Source organism: Cladosporium halotolerans, assembly GCF_011745625.1.
Source record: "Cladosporium halotolerans strain TM138-S3 chromosome Unknown Sca113, whole genome shotgun sequence".
Taxonomy (NCBI): Eukaryota; Fungi; Ascomycota; class Dothideomycetes; order Cladosporiales; family Cladosporiaceae; genus Cladosporium; species Cladosporium halotolerans.
The window spans coordinates 1-14,503 of record NW_027191563.1 but is presented as its reverse complement, the minus strand read 5'-3'; the positions used below and the strand labels follow the sequence as shown (position 1 = coordinate 14,503).

Genomic DNA, 14,503 nt, shown 5'->3' with positions numbered 1-14,503 from the left:
CGGGCGTCGAGCTTCGAGCTCCAGCACCTTCCCCACATCCACCACCACCTCCCCCCACGTCGATAACATCGTTTTGAGTGATTTCAGTCATGACAGATCCTATCCACCCATTGATTCGCTCGAGTTCCAAAGTTCCCAAGGCCGTTCAAAACTTATTCTCGGCTGGCTCCGGGAAAGTGCGCGGGGTACCGGTATGCGCGGGGTACTGATGAAACACGTTAACGCGTTCTGGAGAGCGTTGTGTGGCCAGCGAGTCTGGATATCTGAAGAAAGTCCTACTTGGAGGAGGCAGTGCTGAGGCCCATACTATCTTTCTGCCAAAAGTCAGCTTGAAGCATTACTCAACTTCGGGAGAGGCAGTATCGTTGACAGTGGCTAGATTGAGGGCAACACGTTACGGTTGCTATTCGATTGGTGCAATCAATTTGCACACAGAAGCAGACCTATTAGCAAAAGCGGTGATAAATTGCTCATACCATGGCAGAAACTCTTCCTCCAAGAGCTGGACAATGAGATGATGATGCGAATTTTCCGCGCAGCCGTTCGCCTGAGTGTGGACCACTTTGTTGCCGCCTGCTGTCATTTCCTTGTCAGATACCGAGGAACAGCACTCACTGAAGCGACATTTGCGGGAAAAGACACCGAGGAAACCGCTCTGTACTCTGCGATAAGGAGTCATCTCCGTCGCGCACGGAAGGTCCATATGGAAAGAAGGCGGATGCAGGAGCTGCTGGCTCATGCGAGAGGCTTGACCCTTGCAGACGTCCTACAGACGCACAAGGGAAGGATAGACTGAGCACACATTAGACCAGAGTCACGATGATGATTTCGGTGGAGAACGCGGTTATTGAGCGGAAGGATCAATGAGCCTGGCAGTCAGAAGGAGGAAGACCGTAGTAACATGAAAGTATCGAATGTTATCGCAAAGCGCTGTAAAGGAGCAAGGTCAGGAATGATTTCTCGACGAGCATTGGTCATATATTTCTCACACCATGCTGTATGAAGTAACACAATACGTACTGTATTTGCAGTATCTTGCCAAATGTTCAATCAGGCATCGCGTGCAATTTGTTCGCAGTGAGGCTTCTCAAATTCACGCTCATCTTTCTTCCTCAAATCCTAGCACGTCTGGAGACCTCTCAGCCTCAACAAGCGTCTCAGATATGTACTGACTAAGTGGTGCTATTCCGTTCATACATTGCATTGCCAGACAAGTCAATATGTCGCTTTGATCCTTGGACGACACTCGCACTTGTACCCTCCTTGGCCTTCTCTTGCTCCACTTTTGCCGGAATGCTCAGGTGCATCTGCGAGCGCGATACTTTGCGAGGGTCGCTCTCGATCATGTTGCGAAAGGCGATGTTGTGAAGGGTCGGAGGCATTCTGTGAGGCTGGTGTCAGCAAAAATTGTAACGGTATCACCTCTTTCGAGGCCAGAGGAGAGTTGTGAACGACCAACATAGATTGCAACACACTTGGTCGTAGATGGTATCGTGCCGGCGTTGATTGCAGCGGGTAGATGGTAGATAACAGTACCACAGTGGCGGGCACCCAAAGCTTTTATTGTAGACAAGCATGTGGCCCGGACACATATCAATCGAGCGCGTTGATGAGATCGCCGATCAGGAATGTCGACGCTGACAGGGCCGAGTGGCGAAATGAACTGGTAGGCCATGCCACTGTGACAGTCACACGTCAGCTACCGTTGCTCCTCTCGCATCCGCAACCACCCGTCTTCCTACGCAGTGACTTGGAAGCAGGTCCGACGGCGCAAATTTGGGCGCCGGACGCGAATGATTTCAAGCCTGTTCTTTTGGAATGTCGAGGTTTTGCACAGCTACCGTACAGCACTGTCATCGCGTCAATCATCTCGTCTTCCCTGTCCCCCGTGACCACGCAGGCCACAAAGCGACCAAACACCTGGCCTTTGCAGTACAGTATGCAGACGAAGCCGGTTATTCCTACTGCTGACACGGCATTCGAAAATGCCAACTCGGAAGCACCATGTCAACCGACTGGCCACCCTTTGACCGGGATCTCGAAAGACAAAAGTCTCTTCCACGCGCGAGTGTCTGCATTGACGCACGACGACGAAGCACAGGGGCAACATTCTCATCTAACAGGCCCTGAACGGCCATGCTGTTTTACATCCACATGGCGCGAAGCCGGCTTTGTCGCATCCATCGCCATGTCCCAAATATTCGACGAGTATCTCACGAGCGGCTTCTTCGCGCTGGCTCCGGTGCTGATGCGCGATTTCGACCTCACCAACTCATCCATCACTTGGCCTGCCAGCATCACGTCTTTGGTTGTCTCAGCGTTTCTACTCACTTTCGGACGACTTACCGACATACGCGGCGGCTTACTTGTGTATATGGTAGGAATCGCGTGGAGCTCGTTGTGGACACTGCTCGCAGCGCTTTCCAGGAATTTATGGATGCTCACAGTGTGCCGTGCCATGCAAGGCCTGGGAGCGGCGGCGCACCTCCCCGCTGGCCTTGCCACGTTGGGAACGTCGTACACCCCAGGTACACGCAAGAACTTGATCTTCTCCATCTATGGGGCCATGGCGCCCTTGGGATCGTTCCTTGGGATCCTCGTAGCCAGTGTCGTGTCGCGGTACGCACATTGGTCCCGGTACTTTTGGATCGGCGGCGCCTTCGCCTCTCTCGCTCTGGTCGGGTCGTACTTCACAAGGCCTTTGATGACAACGATTCCCAGAGCAGATGGCGTACGCATGGATTGGCTGGGCAGCTTGACCCTCGCCGTGACAGCGATCTTGTCGGTGTTCACTATCACGCAGGCACCGATCGCGGAGCACGGCTGGCGGTCATCCTCCATAATAGCCACCGGAACGTCTGCGGTCGTTGCCTTAGCGATTACGATCTACGTGGAAGGGTGGGTGGCAGAGCAGCCGCTCGTGCCGTATTCGGTCTTCCGGATTAAGTACATTCGACCGCTGCTCATCGGCCTGCTGCTCAGCTACGGGGCTGTCAGTCTGTACTCATACTATGCCACAATGTAGTACGTCTTACACCTGCCTCTGATTGACAGCAAGAATGGCCAGTCCACTAACACGGTACAGCATTAGGAACGTGATCGGAGCAGGCCCCATGAAGCTGTTTGCCTGGTTCACTCCCATGGCGATAGGAGGCTGCCTGCTTGCCATCTTGGGCGGGTACCTGATGCACGTCGTTTCCGGTACCATTGTCCTGATATTTTCTAGTTCCGCCGTCGCTGTGTCGGCCGTGCTTTTCATTTGCGCGCCAGATGACCCTTCTTACTGGGCATGGATTTTCCCCGCCATGGTCTGCGCTACAATATCCATCGACCTGATCTACAGCCTCGTGAACGTCTTCCTTAAAACGAAGCTTCCACCTCATCAACAAGGTGTGGCCGGCAGCCTGGCCCACTCACTGGTGCAATTTGGAGGAGCGTTGCTTCTCGGGATCGCTAGCGGTGTGAATGATGCGCAGCCGGACGAGGGTGAAGCGATGAAATATCGGGATGCCTTCTGGCTCCAATTTGCTTGCGGCGTCGTGGCATTGATAATCTTCGTTGGATTCGTGCGTATCGAGAAAGCGGGTGGAGGCCCACCGGCGGAAGAGGACTAGATGGGAGGAGAGAAAGCACTGGAAGAGCGGTGGGAGGGGAGTTTGCTCCCGAGGTGCTCTCTGCCCAACACGAGCTCAGATCATCTGCTCTCGCCCGAAGTGGGTGTTTCTTGCCGTCAAAAGGGTACTGTAAGACCTTGAGCGCCTGCTCACGAGACAAGGCCTTGAGTCCGTGGTGGCCACACTAGATCGTCATAGCGCCGCTCTACAATTGACCCGGGCCACCTTCCGCTTAGCCCCGAAGCCTTCCGATACTGCCAAAATCGAGTTCTTGGTGTCTCACATGATTGCTGTACATTTGGGACTTTCACGTAGTCCCAAATGCACGGCCCGCTCCGGGTATGCGCAGCGCTCTGTTCCGAGAGAAGAGCTGGTGTGCCGCGCGCCTGCCAGAGCGCAGGAAGCGGCATGGACAGGGCTTATGCTTGCACCTCCACCTCGCTTATGAACGAGTCAAGGTTGTTAGCGCAACATCAAGCTGATTGGTAGTGCAAGCGGCAAAATGTTGCGCATGACTCACGACAGGAGCGAGCGATATGTCACTAGGCCCCGAGGAGCCTTGTTCGCCCGTTCCTACTATGTAAACCCTCAGCAATCAACAGTGTGCGCTGTAGTCCCGGATACATCTCTTTCACAGCGAAATGGCGCCTCGCATGAATCCGCTTCCAAAGAGCTGACGGATGAGTGACTGATCGCGTTCGGACGTTTAGCCGGACGATAAGCCAGGTCGCGTCCTCGCAATAGACTATCCCCTCCACAAATCGACCATCTGGGACCCACAAGCCCTGACTGCTAAAGAACACCAAGTGCTTTTGACGTTACGTCTACACTGGTACAGTAATCGCACCGACCTTGTCGAATCCGTGATGGTGTCCGAGCCTCCAACTAGAGAGCCTCGCAGCGACTTTCGCATAAATTGTCCTGATCTCATCTGATCTCATCGTTCTTGCAACGCACGTGGCTGGCTCCAGCTCGGGTGCGATCAGGTTCGCACATCATACCTTCCATCTTCCATATTCCAGGTGACCAAGGCCGATACAGCATTGTTGCTGTCGAAAACCGCAGCCCGAGAAGGAAATCGTTATCTGGACATGGCAGTGCAAGGAGATCAGGACAGCGCTCATGTTCCACTAATCAGCCGAAGCAATGATGACGCCGTGTCGGAACACGATCGGCGGGACATGGCACGAGTCGGTCGCCAACCAAGTTTGAAGAGACGGCACCGCTTTGTTTCGTCAGTGGCAACTTCAGTCATTGTTCAAGGGTCCTGGGAGGTGCTTCTGGTCGCTTCAACAGACGGACTCGTAAACGGCGGAATCGCCGGGCTGTTTTGGACTTACGTCTGGACCTCTGTGGGTATGGCTCTCATGGTACTGAGTTTGGCCGAAATGGCGTCGATGGCACCGACGTCAAGTGGACCCTACCACTGGGTGTCAGAACTCGCCCCGTCCAAACACCGGCGATTCCTTTCACAGGTCACCGGGTGGACGTCGACAGTGGCCTGGCAGGCCGGCGCAGCCACCGGTCCATTTGTGGTTGGCACGATGTTTCGATCTCTTGTAGAAATAAACTATGGATGGAATGGCTGGACGACGTGGCAGGACACGTTGCTTGTCTGGTGCACGGTACTTGTGATCGCCGGGGCAAACTGCTACAATGGCAGCTTGCCACCGCTATTGCAAGTTTTGATAATGACACTTTACGTGTCCGGCTTCCTGGCTGTGAGTGCGCACAATCGCGATCGACTTTCGCGCTACGCCTGACGACCATGCAGACCACCGTTTTACTCTTGGCATTCGCACCGCGTCTACCAGCGTCTGCCTTACTGACAGCGTTCACCAACGACGGCGGTTGGCCGGACATGAAGACGTCCCTCCTTGTTGGACAAATAAGCGCCGTTTACGCCTGCGTTGGCTCGGACGCGATCGTGCACATGGGCGAGGAAACGAAGGTAGGCTCCATGCATCGCGATGAGATCCGAATTCTCCGCCATTTTCTAAGCCTCCTCGCAGAACGCCGCTCGCACTATACCGAGATCCATGGTATGTTCATACCTGTTGAGTGGCGTGATGGGCCTGTCGTTCTTGATTTCCTACCTGCTTTGCATCACAGATGTACCAGGCGCCTTACACGACCCTAGCGGTTACCCCTTCTTGTTCGTTCTCAATTCCGCGTTCAGCCCGGAGACGGTGAATGCAATCGCAGCGATCGTCCTCACCTTGGTATTAGCGGGCACGCTTTCCCACAATGCGGCCAGCAGTAGACAGATTTGGGCCGTGAGTGACTCTTGATGAAGAGTAATTGCGGATGTGCTAACCTTGTAACAGTTCGCGCGTGACGGAGGGCTTCCGTTCTCTCGATGGATTTCCAAAGTCCATTCGGGGCTGCAAGTTCCAATCAACGCAATCTGCTTGACCGCCGCCACGACAGTGCTGTTTTCACTCATCAACCTTGGATCGAAGATTGCGTTGTAAGACGATCTTTCAATACAATGACTATTTCGAGGCTCTGACACTGTAACCAGTAAGGCAATACTATCGCTGAATTTGGTGTGTCTCCTCTGGACATACATGGTGTGCGTAGGTTGTATCCTCTACCAACGGGTGTACCACCCGGACAGCCTCCCACGATCCCGATGGACCTTGGGTAAATGGGGCTTTGCCATCAACATCGGGTCCCTGGCTCACACATTTTTTGTCTTCTTTTGGTCTTTCTGGCCTAATGTGACTCCAGCTGGATGGGAAGACCTCAACTGCGCCGCGCTCATGTTTCCGACGGCGCTTGCGGTCACGTATATCGACTGGTGGTCCAGAGCAAAAGGTGAATATCAGGCGCCTGCGGAAAGGCTGGAGGGCAGAAGAGGCGCCGGAACGCTCGTATCAGCCTCGTCAGTATAGTAGCAAATGAGCAGTGTCGAAGCTTTGCGCGCGACCAGCAGCTTTCACATCGACTCCGAAGCTTGACGTGTGAATCTGTGCCGACGCATTCCCCTGCAGCAGACGCTACATCTAAATTTGCTTGTTGGTAGATTGCAGGAAGAAGTCAGAAGGGGGTCGAAAGATTTGTGCATGGGGGCCAACCTCCGGCAAACCTGTGCGTCTCCCAGCGTAGCGGGTCCTCCGTGTCAGAATCATCAGACCGTCGACTGGGTCATCCAGGCACACTCGCCAATACAATATAAAAGCGTCCCGCACAGCACAGCCAGAACTTGGTCTGAGGACACCAAACTCTACAGTAGAAGTGCTACTTCAAGACGTTCCTCGACTCCATCTGTGCGCCATTATTTCCACTCGGCCAATAAAGTCCAACAACCCAGCCCACCGCCCCCTTCACTAGGAGGCTCAAACCCGGTTAAAATGCGGTTTCAATCCAGCTTCGTCCTGCCGTGCGTCATCTCCGGTACGTTTGCAGCCTCCCACTACTTCGAAGGGTCGTTCTCCAGCTTCAAAGCACTGAGCGTGAAGCCTGATGCGAACACCACAAAAGAGCTCTACAGTAGCTGCACGGGATTCGACGCTTCGGGAAAGGCTGTGAGCACTGGCAATGTTTGCGTCAAAGAGCTTCTGTGGGACACACTTGCAGTCTTATTGGCTACGTCGGGAGGGATGCAAACGCCGGCACATGCGGTATCCAATGACACCGTCCTGGACGTAGGACCTGCGTCCGTGACGAGCCTCTCCGTCACGACTCCAACGAGCTCACAGCAGGCTGCAGCCTCGCAGGCAACTGGAAGCAAGTACAGACGCATGGACGACGCTGCGCAGTCTGCACTTTTGAAACGAGTCAACGACAATCTCTCGGAGGTTATGCATGAAGAGCACTCCATTCGAGCCGTATCGATTGGTCACTCAGACATTCACCCCACAGACGGCATCGCCATTCGGACCAACGTGCAAAATAGCGGAGCATTCTTCCACGTGCACACCAATGGCTCTCATGCAACTGCTACTCTCAACAAAGATGCTTCTACTAGCATGCGACGCCGGGGCCAGGATTCTGCCGGAAAGCATTCGTATGAGTTTTCGAAAAATATGTGGGGCGTCAAGGTGCAGATCAACAAGGCAAACGGTGGAGATGTCAGTATGAGTGACCTGGATGCATACATTGCGGCTTTCACATACGGTAACGGCGAATCTGAGCCAGCGTTGAAGGAGTCAGATGACTGGAAGATCTCTGTGTGTGACAGAGATCGCAAGGTTCAATTGCTCTTTGGCAAAGTGGTTTCGCTGCAGCGTCCTTCTGACAATGGCTACGAACGTCCTGAGGATTGGATGAATTGCAATAGAGAGTAGCCCCAGGCAAGAAGGAAAGCGACTTAGATCTGTCGTTGGGACCGGAGCGTCGATGGAGATTTGGGATCCTCTCGGGAGCACAATGTATAATTTTATCTCAAAGCTTTTAAGGGGATGTGTAGCCTGAGCTCCGGAATGAATAATGCTACACTCAAGACAGATTCTCTCCATTCTTCGCTGTTCCAGCATGCTTCGAGCGGTCATTGCCGAATAAACCTCGAAAGAACTGACGCGTATACTTGCTCGCACAGATAACGTCTGGAATGAGGGTAGTAACGACTACCACGGCCGTCAAGGGCGGGCTTATGGACTCCCAATTTGAAGGGACGTTGAAGAATCGCCATGCAAAGAGAGCATTGCCCGTCCAGAAGCAAAGACATTTGAGAAGCCTGAGAAGACGTCAAGAATTGCAGAACACTCGGATGGCTTCAGTGTCTGACCAGAACTCGATCATGGGAATGCCTGTAACTTCTCGGCTCAGCATCCAAAAAGCGAAGAGAAAAGCAACCACGGCCTGCGATATCAGCCATGTTGAGTAGGCCGCTACTTGCACTTGGCGTTCGAAGTGGCAAATAGATATGAAGAAGATCAGGTTTGAGACTGTAGTCGCATCACCGACGGCAGAGGTGCTGCAGAGCCAGAGTCAGCAACTCTTGCTCGCTGGATACGAAGCAACGCAGGAATCCTCACAGCGTTGAGCTCACGTTGCGTACGCGATTTGTCGAAGCTGCGGACGCGAGACAAGAGCAGAGGAGGATTAGGAGAAAGAATCCATAGAAGACGATAAGAAAATCATGGACCAAGCGATAGATTTGCGGAGGGTTGAGAATGGCGTCGTCAGACGATATGAGCGAGGGCCACGTGGAGGTGTCTTGCATCCTCAAAACGGCAGCGTGGACAGAGACGCGGTGCGGTGAGTTGCAAATTCTTGTAATGGCGGACGATTCGCTTGTTGGAATAATGTGGTAGGAACGCATTTCAGGGGAATCATTGATTACCATCGAGTCCGGCAACACCCGAGATAACGTTACAACGGCTAGAGCCTGGAGGCGAGTAGCGCTAAAACTATCGGGCCCGACCGCCCTTAGCCCCATTGCCGACGCGGTCCCAGTCTGTCGATCTGCTGTGGATGTGTATGCAACACATGCAGTAATGTTACCAGGGCTCAAGAGAGCTTACCTAAGTTTACGTTGAAGACGTGCAAGATTTTATCTTGTGTCACAGTATGGCACTCATTTGACTGACGTTTCGAAGATCATTTGTTGATGTGGAGAGTTGACTGCAGTCATGACTCGTTAAGGATCCACAGGCGGATTCACGTGCGGAAGGTTGAGCGTTGAACCATCGTGCACCCATGAAGATGATCTCGCCTTAGAAGGTCGCGAGGCGCCACATGCGGCCCTCAGGCCGGAGGTCCAACCATTGCTGGACGTAGGCATGCGACAGGATCGTCCCGCTGCAAGGATGAAGCCGTCTTGCCTGGCTGTAGCATGAGCGGACCCGCCGTGGCGCTCTCAATAATGACCGCCATCGCTTGAAGGAACATCGCAACCGCTAATTTTTCGACGGAGTACAAGCTCAACTCATCGCAGCTTTGGTTCCATTCGTTCGCGCACGCTGGCGAAACCACAGTGCGAACGCAACTTCATGGACAGCCGCGCAGAACGATGGGCATCAACGATCTTCCAACAGAGATACTTCACAACATCCTCACGCGAGCCGTGAGTGCTAACGGAACAAACGAAGTCCGCTTCAATTATGGTCTCCGCTCCTCTTTCGAGCCGCGGTCGTCAAAGGTCGACAGATATGTGCGGAGTCCATCGCGCGACGACTTTGTCGCCATGGACGCTGCCCAAGCCATCAGACGGGTGTGCACTAGATGGGGCAGCTGGGTTGTCTGCCACAACTTTCAGCACATCCGCGAGCAACGCCCTGTGGGTAATGAACGCTGGGCCGACTTGACTTCCTGCCGCGCCAAATATCCGCTGTACGAGCTGGTTGATGCTCCCAGAGGAACCATTGTGAAACGCGACCCCCACCTCAACTTGAGAAAGACGTACGAGCTCCTGACCCAATCCTCTGCGGTCTCGCAGCATGTGCGGCGTCTGTGGTTTGACGGCTTCCACACCGTCACGACCGACGGTTGGATTCTTTCACTCGCACAGTCTTGCCCCAACTTGGAGATTTTAACCATTCCTTGGACGGTGCTCCGACGCGGACGCCCAGAACACTGGGTGGCCTTGCTCAAATCAACAACCTCCGATGGCAGAGCGCTTCGATCGCTAGAGGTTCGAAGCTCGCACTTGACCGCGGATGAGGCTCATCAACTGGATCGAACGAACGTATCAGACCCTCTCAGAGACCCACGCGTAAGCTTTGGTCGGCTCCGACGACTTCGACTGTCGGGTGATACGCGAGTGTCTCCGGTGATCGACAATGATTTTTTGGCCATCGCGAAGACCGCCACAAATCTAGAAAGTCTCCAAGTCACCGGAAGCTCAACTATCACGGTCCATGGCGTCATGGCTGTCGCAAAGGCTTCGGACCAATCTTTACGTCTCCTGGAGTATAGGCCGCTGCCTCTTGCGACGGATAAGGTCTGGCACCTTTCGGCTGATGAAGAGGCGCACGATTGTAGTATCCTCAGCGCCCTGCCAAGACTGGTGGAGTTCGACATCTCGCTCCCTTCAGTCTGTGCAGATTTGTTCGCGAATCCAGCGAGTATCTGGCGAGGGACTTGTACCGTACGCTCTGACAAAGTCTGTTCCAGAATGCACAAGGACAAAGCGCAAGACGAAGCCCAGCGGCTCGAACAGCTCCTCCGCTCCGCACGCTTGCGACTAAGCGAACGCGCACGTCTGAGAGGTCTTTTGATGATTGAGATCATACATGCCGGTCTTAGATTTCGACCCGATCAATCTTTGGTGCATGATGTCCCGTCGTCAATGGTAAAAGTGATGGATGGTGACACTGACAACATGGAAACGCGGTGGGCAAATGAGGATAAGCCCGCCTCCGACTTAGACAAACTCGGCCATGTCGTGGTCCATGAGAGTTCCCTCTTGAGAGCCATGTCAGAGAAACGCTTTATTCTATAGCAGCTTCGTATTCAGGAATGATGATGTGTCCTCATTGTCTGGTCGAAAAGCATGCCGTGACTTACTACGGCATATAGTAGGTCGACTCGTGTACTGCAGTGAAACAGATCGCAATGGCCATGTCGCGATGGTTGGCCAGCACCTTATCTTTTCGAGGTCCAGCCTGAGATTCTGCTGACTTACTAAACTGCGGTCTCCGACTTACGGTATTGGTACACCTGTCGATTCTCTCCCCTGCCTTCACGTCTTGCGATCATCTTCCGGACCTGCGCACCGTCGCGATCTCAGGAGATGAACACCAAGTGCCAGCTGAAGCAACGGCTCAACGGCCGCGCCGACGGCCCGTACCCGCCCGCAGCAGGATCGGTGGCTTGCGATGACGCGACAGCCGACTGTTGGTTCTTCCAACCCTCACCGGCCGGGCCGGCTTGCACGTTGGATCTGCTGGAGCCTTCTTTAACGCCTGCAAGAGCATTGTGATTGTCACGAAATGTTGCCGGCGCCATGGCGACCCTCACGTAGACTCCCTGCAGCATCAAGGCGAAAAGCTCGCATTCACCTCTTTTCTCCTTGCCTGGCTCCACGTCGCGTCAGGCCGTGACTACTAATCGAGGATGAGGGCAGTAAGTCCGGGCACAGACCCCTTCGCAACCGGAGTGGAGGAGGAGGCGACCTAGGGGGGTCAAACTGGGGCCGACAGGGGCTTACACAGCGATGGACAGGCGTACAGCGGAAGGCTTCAGGACTGAGCTTCCAGGGTCTCGCCCGGCGGACAAGGCCTCGAGCACCCAACACATATGTCACACAATGGCTCAGGTGTCTGTGGACCGCAAACCATAGGTCTCTCTGAGCGGTGCGGGACCCACGTTGCAGGAATGGTTTTACCGCTTTTCAGTCGCGCGACAGCGTTTGTCGCCCTCGTATGCCTGTCCTCGTTCTCTGCCGCCGTCCCAAGTCTTCCACAATCGCCAACTCCAGAGGAAACCTTCGCATCACCGAATCCTCTTCTATCGAACGCCAGCCGTGCCTCCCAGGCGGGCCAATCTTCTCAGCACAACGTGTATCGCAATGTGGCATACTACGTCGTCAGTTATACTCTTCTCAGCGGCACGATCTTGATGTGCACTAACGGCGACGCAGAACTGGGCGATTTATGCTCGCAACCACCAGCCCCAGGATATTCCTGTCGACAAGCTTACCCACGTGCTGTACGCCTTTGCCAACGTTCATCCGGAATCTGGGGAAGTGTATCTGACGGACAGCTACTCTGATACTGACAAACACTATCCGAACGACTCTTGGAGTGAGGGAGATGGGAATCTGTATGGCTTTCTGAAGCAACTTTATCTCCACAAAAAACGCAACAGAAACCTCAAGGTCCTACTGTCGATAGGAGGCTGGTCATACAGCTCTAATTTTGCCACGCCTGCCTCATCACCCGCTGGTAGGGAGAAGTTCGCACAGACTGCTGTGGCCTTACTAAAGGATCTCCCCTTCGACGGCCTCGACGTGGACTGGGAGTACCCACAAACTCCGCAGGAGGGATCTGATTTCGTCGCCCTTCTTTCTGCCATCCGGCATGAGCTGGACAAGTATGCCATCTCTCTGCCATCGAAGCCACATTTTTTGTTGACAGCTGCTTCTCCGGCCGGACCCCAGCACTTCCCAAACATACCCTTTCGCGACTTGGACCCCTACCTCGACTTTTGGAATCTTATGGCTTACGACTACGCTGGCTCGTGGGATACAGTCTCCGGCCACCAAGCCAACATCTTCTTGTCGAATTCAACGCCGGCAGCAACGTCTTTCAACACTGACGCAGCAGTGGTCCACTACAAAGAGCAAGGAGTGCCTGCAGGAAAGATCGTGCTAGGCATGCCGCTATACGGTCGCGCGTTTCAAAATACTGATGGGCCGGGCACTGCGTTCAATGGTGTTGGGGAGGGAAGTATTCCCGGAGAAAGTGGAGTGTGGACTTACAAGGTAGGACCTTGCCATTCATACATTCCCTTCGACAGAGGGTCACCGTCGATGTCTTTCTGTGATCATACTGTAACAAGCATCAAGAACACTGACCTAGTCGTTAGGCTCTGCCACAGCCCAGAGCGAAGGTTTTTGAAGACGCGCAAGCCGCCGCGTCGTGGTCTTATGACGAAACATCGAAGACGATGATCTCATACGATACTCCCAAAATGATGCGCCGGAAGGTCGAGTACATCAAGAGTATGGGACTTGGAGGAGCTATGTTCTGGGAGACCTCAGGCGATCGCCCATGCATAGACGAAGAAAGTCTGATTAATGTTGCCGCGACCCAACTCAGCCAGGGAAACTGTCGCCTTGAAAGCAGCGACAATTGCCTCGATTATCCCGGAAGTAAATATGAGAACTTGAAAAGAGGGATGCCCAGTGAGTAGAGGTAACAAGGCGGAATGCCTCAATGCATGGATGATTCAATTTGTGGCGATGATCTATTCGAAGTTATGGTGGATTGTGGTATACGGTATGGGACGGACGGCCACAGAGGAGTGATTTTCGGTCTGATGGGCTTCTCCGTCGGGATAACCACAGTGTACGCAGCGTTATGTACAGTACACTGTAACAGTCTGTTGCCCTTTCGGTGCTTAAAGTTGGGCGGACTCAATGCCATGCCTTGTCTTGCCTTGCTCCAAGAAATGAATTCTTTCCACTCATCGAATGGTACGGTACTGTTCACCAAGACTCCCCCCACCACCCTTTCCCTTGATAAAATGCAGCTTGCAGGTCATCGTATAAAGTCATGGCTAAAGTCAAAGGCTCGTTTCCGACGAGGGGCACACCGTGCCATGCCTGAGCGGGTCAAATTTCGTTGGGACTCACGTCCTCGCTCCATCAATTCAACGAGGTAACGTTGTTAAACTCGTCTCTTCCCATTAGCTTCTTGCAGACTCCTCGCTCTCTGTCGCTTTTTCGAAGCTCAGCAACTTCGCGCCATGTCTGATCATAATGTAACCAGTACCAACACGAGCAGAACCGGCGACTCTGACAGTAGCAGTAGCGACGGCAGAAGTGGTATGTCAAGCTTTCTTGTGACATCACGCCTTTACTAACGTGAGAGACAAACAGACGTGTCTTACACTTCAGACCGGGAGATCGAAGGGTCGCCAACTCCACCACCCGAGGAGGTGACCGTCTCCGAGGCGATCGAAGATGCACCTGGGCCCGAATTGAGGAAGCTGGTCAAACGTCTCTGGGATCGCTTCGCAAATACCAGATCAACCATTGACGACGCGCTTCGGAGACCGATCGATAAGAGTTCAGGAATGATGCGTAAAGCTTTCGAGTATTGCCGTAATTGTCACGAGTACTACGACGTCGACTTGAACGCTTTAGGCGTTTGCAGGTATCATTCTGGTGAGGGGTCAGCATAGATCTTGAATCTTGATTTTCTCAATCAGATAATCAATCAGGTAATCAATCAATCAGGTCCCTGATTGAGCTCGGACCTGAATAATCAGATTCA

General features: G+C 53.6%; 5 protein-coding genes across 5 annotated transcripts; all 5 read left to right on the top strand.

Annotated features, from left to right (window-relative positions):
- Positions 1 to 2,188: 2,188 nt before the first annotated feature.
- On the top strand, positions 2,189 to 3,614 carry WHR41_09358 (uncharacterized protein; the record flags this gene model as incomplete). The annotated part of the gene is made up of 2 exons (XM_069377961.1): positions 2,189 to 3,024; positions 3,086 to 3,614. The coding sequence occupies 2 exons, from the start codon at positions 2,189 to 2,191 to the stop codon at positions 3,612 to 3,614; spliced, it is 1,365 nt and encodes a 454-aa protein (XP_069224982.1).
- Positions 3,615 to 4,795: 1,181 nt separating this feature from the next.
- WHR41_09357 (uncharacterized protein) lies at positions 4,796 to 6,597 on the top strand (the record flags this gene model as incomplete). The annotated part of the gene is made up of 5 exons (XM_069377960.1): positions 4,796 to 5,335; positions 5,389 to 5,565; positions 5,627 to 5,890; positions 5,942 to 6,084; positions 6,139 to 6,597. The coding sequence occupies 5 exons, from the start codon at positions 4,796 to 4,798 to the stop codon at positions 6,509 to 6,511; spliced, it is 1,497 nt and encodes a 498-aa protein (XP_069224980.1). The 3' UTR covers positions 6,512 to 6,597.
- Positions 6,598 to 6,970: 373 nt separating this feature from the next.
- WHR41_09356 (uncharacterized protein) lies at positions 6,971 to 7,906 on the top strand (the record flags this gene model as incomplete). The annotated part of the gene is made up of 1 exon (XM_069377959.1): positions 6,971 to 7,906. One exon carries the CDS (start codon positions 6,971 to 6,973, stop codon positions 7,904 to 7,906), a length of 936 nt encoding a protein of 311 aa, XP_069224981.1.
- Positions 7,907 to 11,436: 3,530 nt separating this feature from the next.
- WHR41_09355 (uncharacterized protein) lies at positions 11,437 to 13,660 on the top strand. The gene is made up of 4 exons (XM_069377958.1): positions 11,437 to 11,627; positions 11,727 to 12,089; positions 12,145 to 12,987; positions 13,092 to 13,660. The coding sequence occupies exons 2-4, from the start codon at positions 11,802 to 11,804 to the stop codon at positions 13,416 to 13,418; spliced, it is 1,458 nt and encodes a 485-aa protein (XP_069224978.1). The 5' UTR covers positions 11,437 to 11,627; positions 11,727 to 11,801; the 3' UTR covers positions 13,419 to 13,660.
- A 313-nt stretch (positions 13,661 to 13,973) lies between these two features.
- On the top strand, positions 13,974 to 14,411 carry WHR41_09354 (uncharacterized protein; the record flags this gene model as incomplete). The annotated part of the gene is made up of 2 exons (XM_069377957.1): positions 13,974 to 14,052; positions 14,107 to 14,411. 2 exons carry the CDS (start codon positions 13,974 to 13,976, stop codon positions 14,409 to 14,411), a joined length of 384 nt encoding a protein of 127 aa, XP_069224979.1.
- Between the last annotated feature and the right edge of the window lie 92 nt (positions 14,412 to 14,503).

Coding starts and splice junctions, on each gene's coding strand:
- WHR41_09355 (XM_069377958.1), top strand. CDS start 11,802: ATGTCACACAATGGCTCAGGTGTCTGTGGACCGCAAACCATAGGTCTC. Junction 12,090..12,144: donor GCAATGTGGCATACTACGTC/GTCAGTTATACT, acceptor ACGGCGACGCAG/AACTGGGCGATTTATGCTCG. Junction 12,988..13,091: donor GTGGAGTGTGGACTTACAAG/GTAGGACCTTGC, acceptor CCTAGTCGTTAG/GCTCTGCCACAGCCCAGAGC.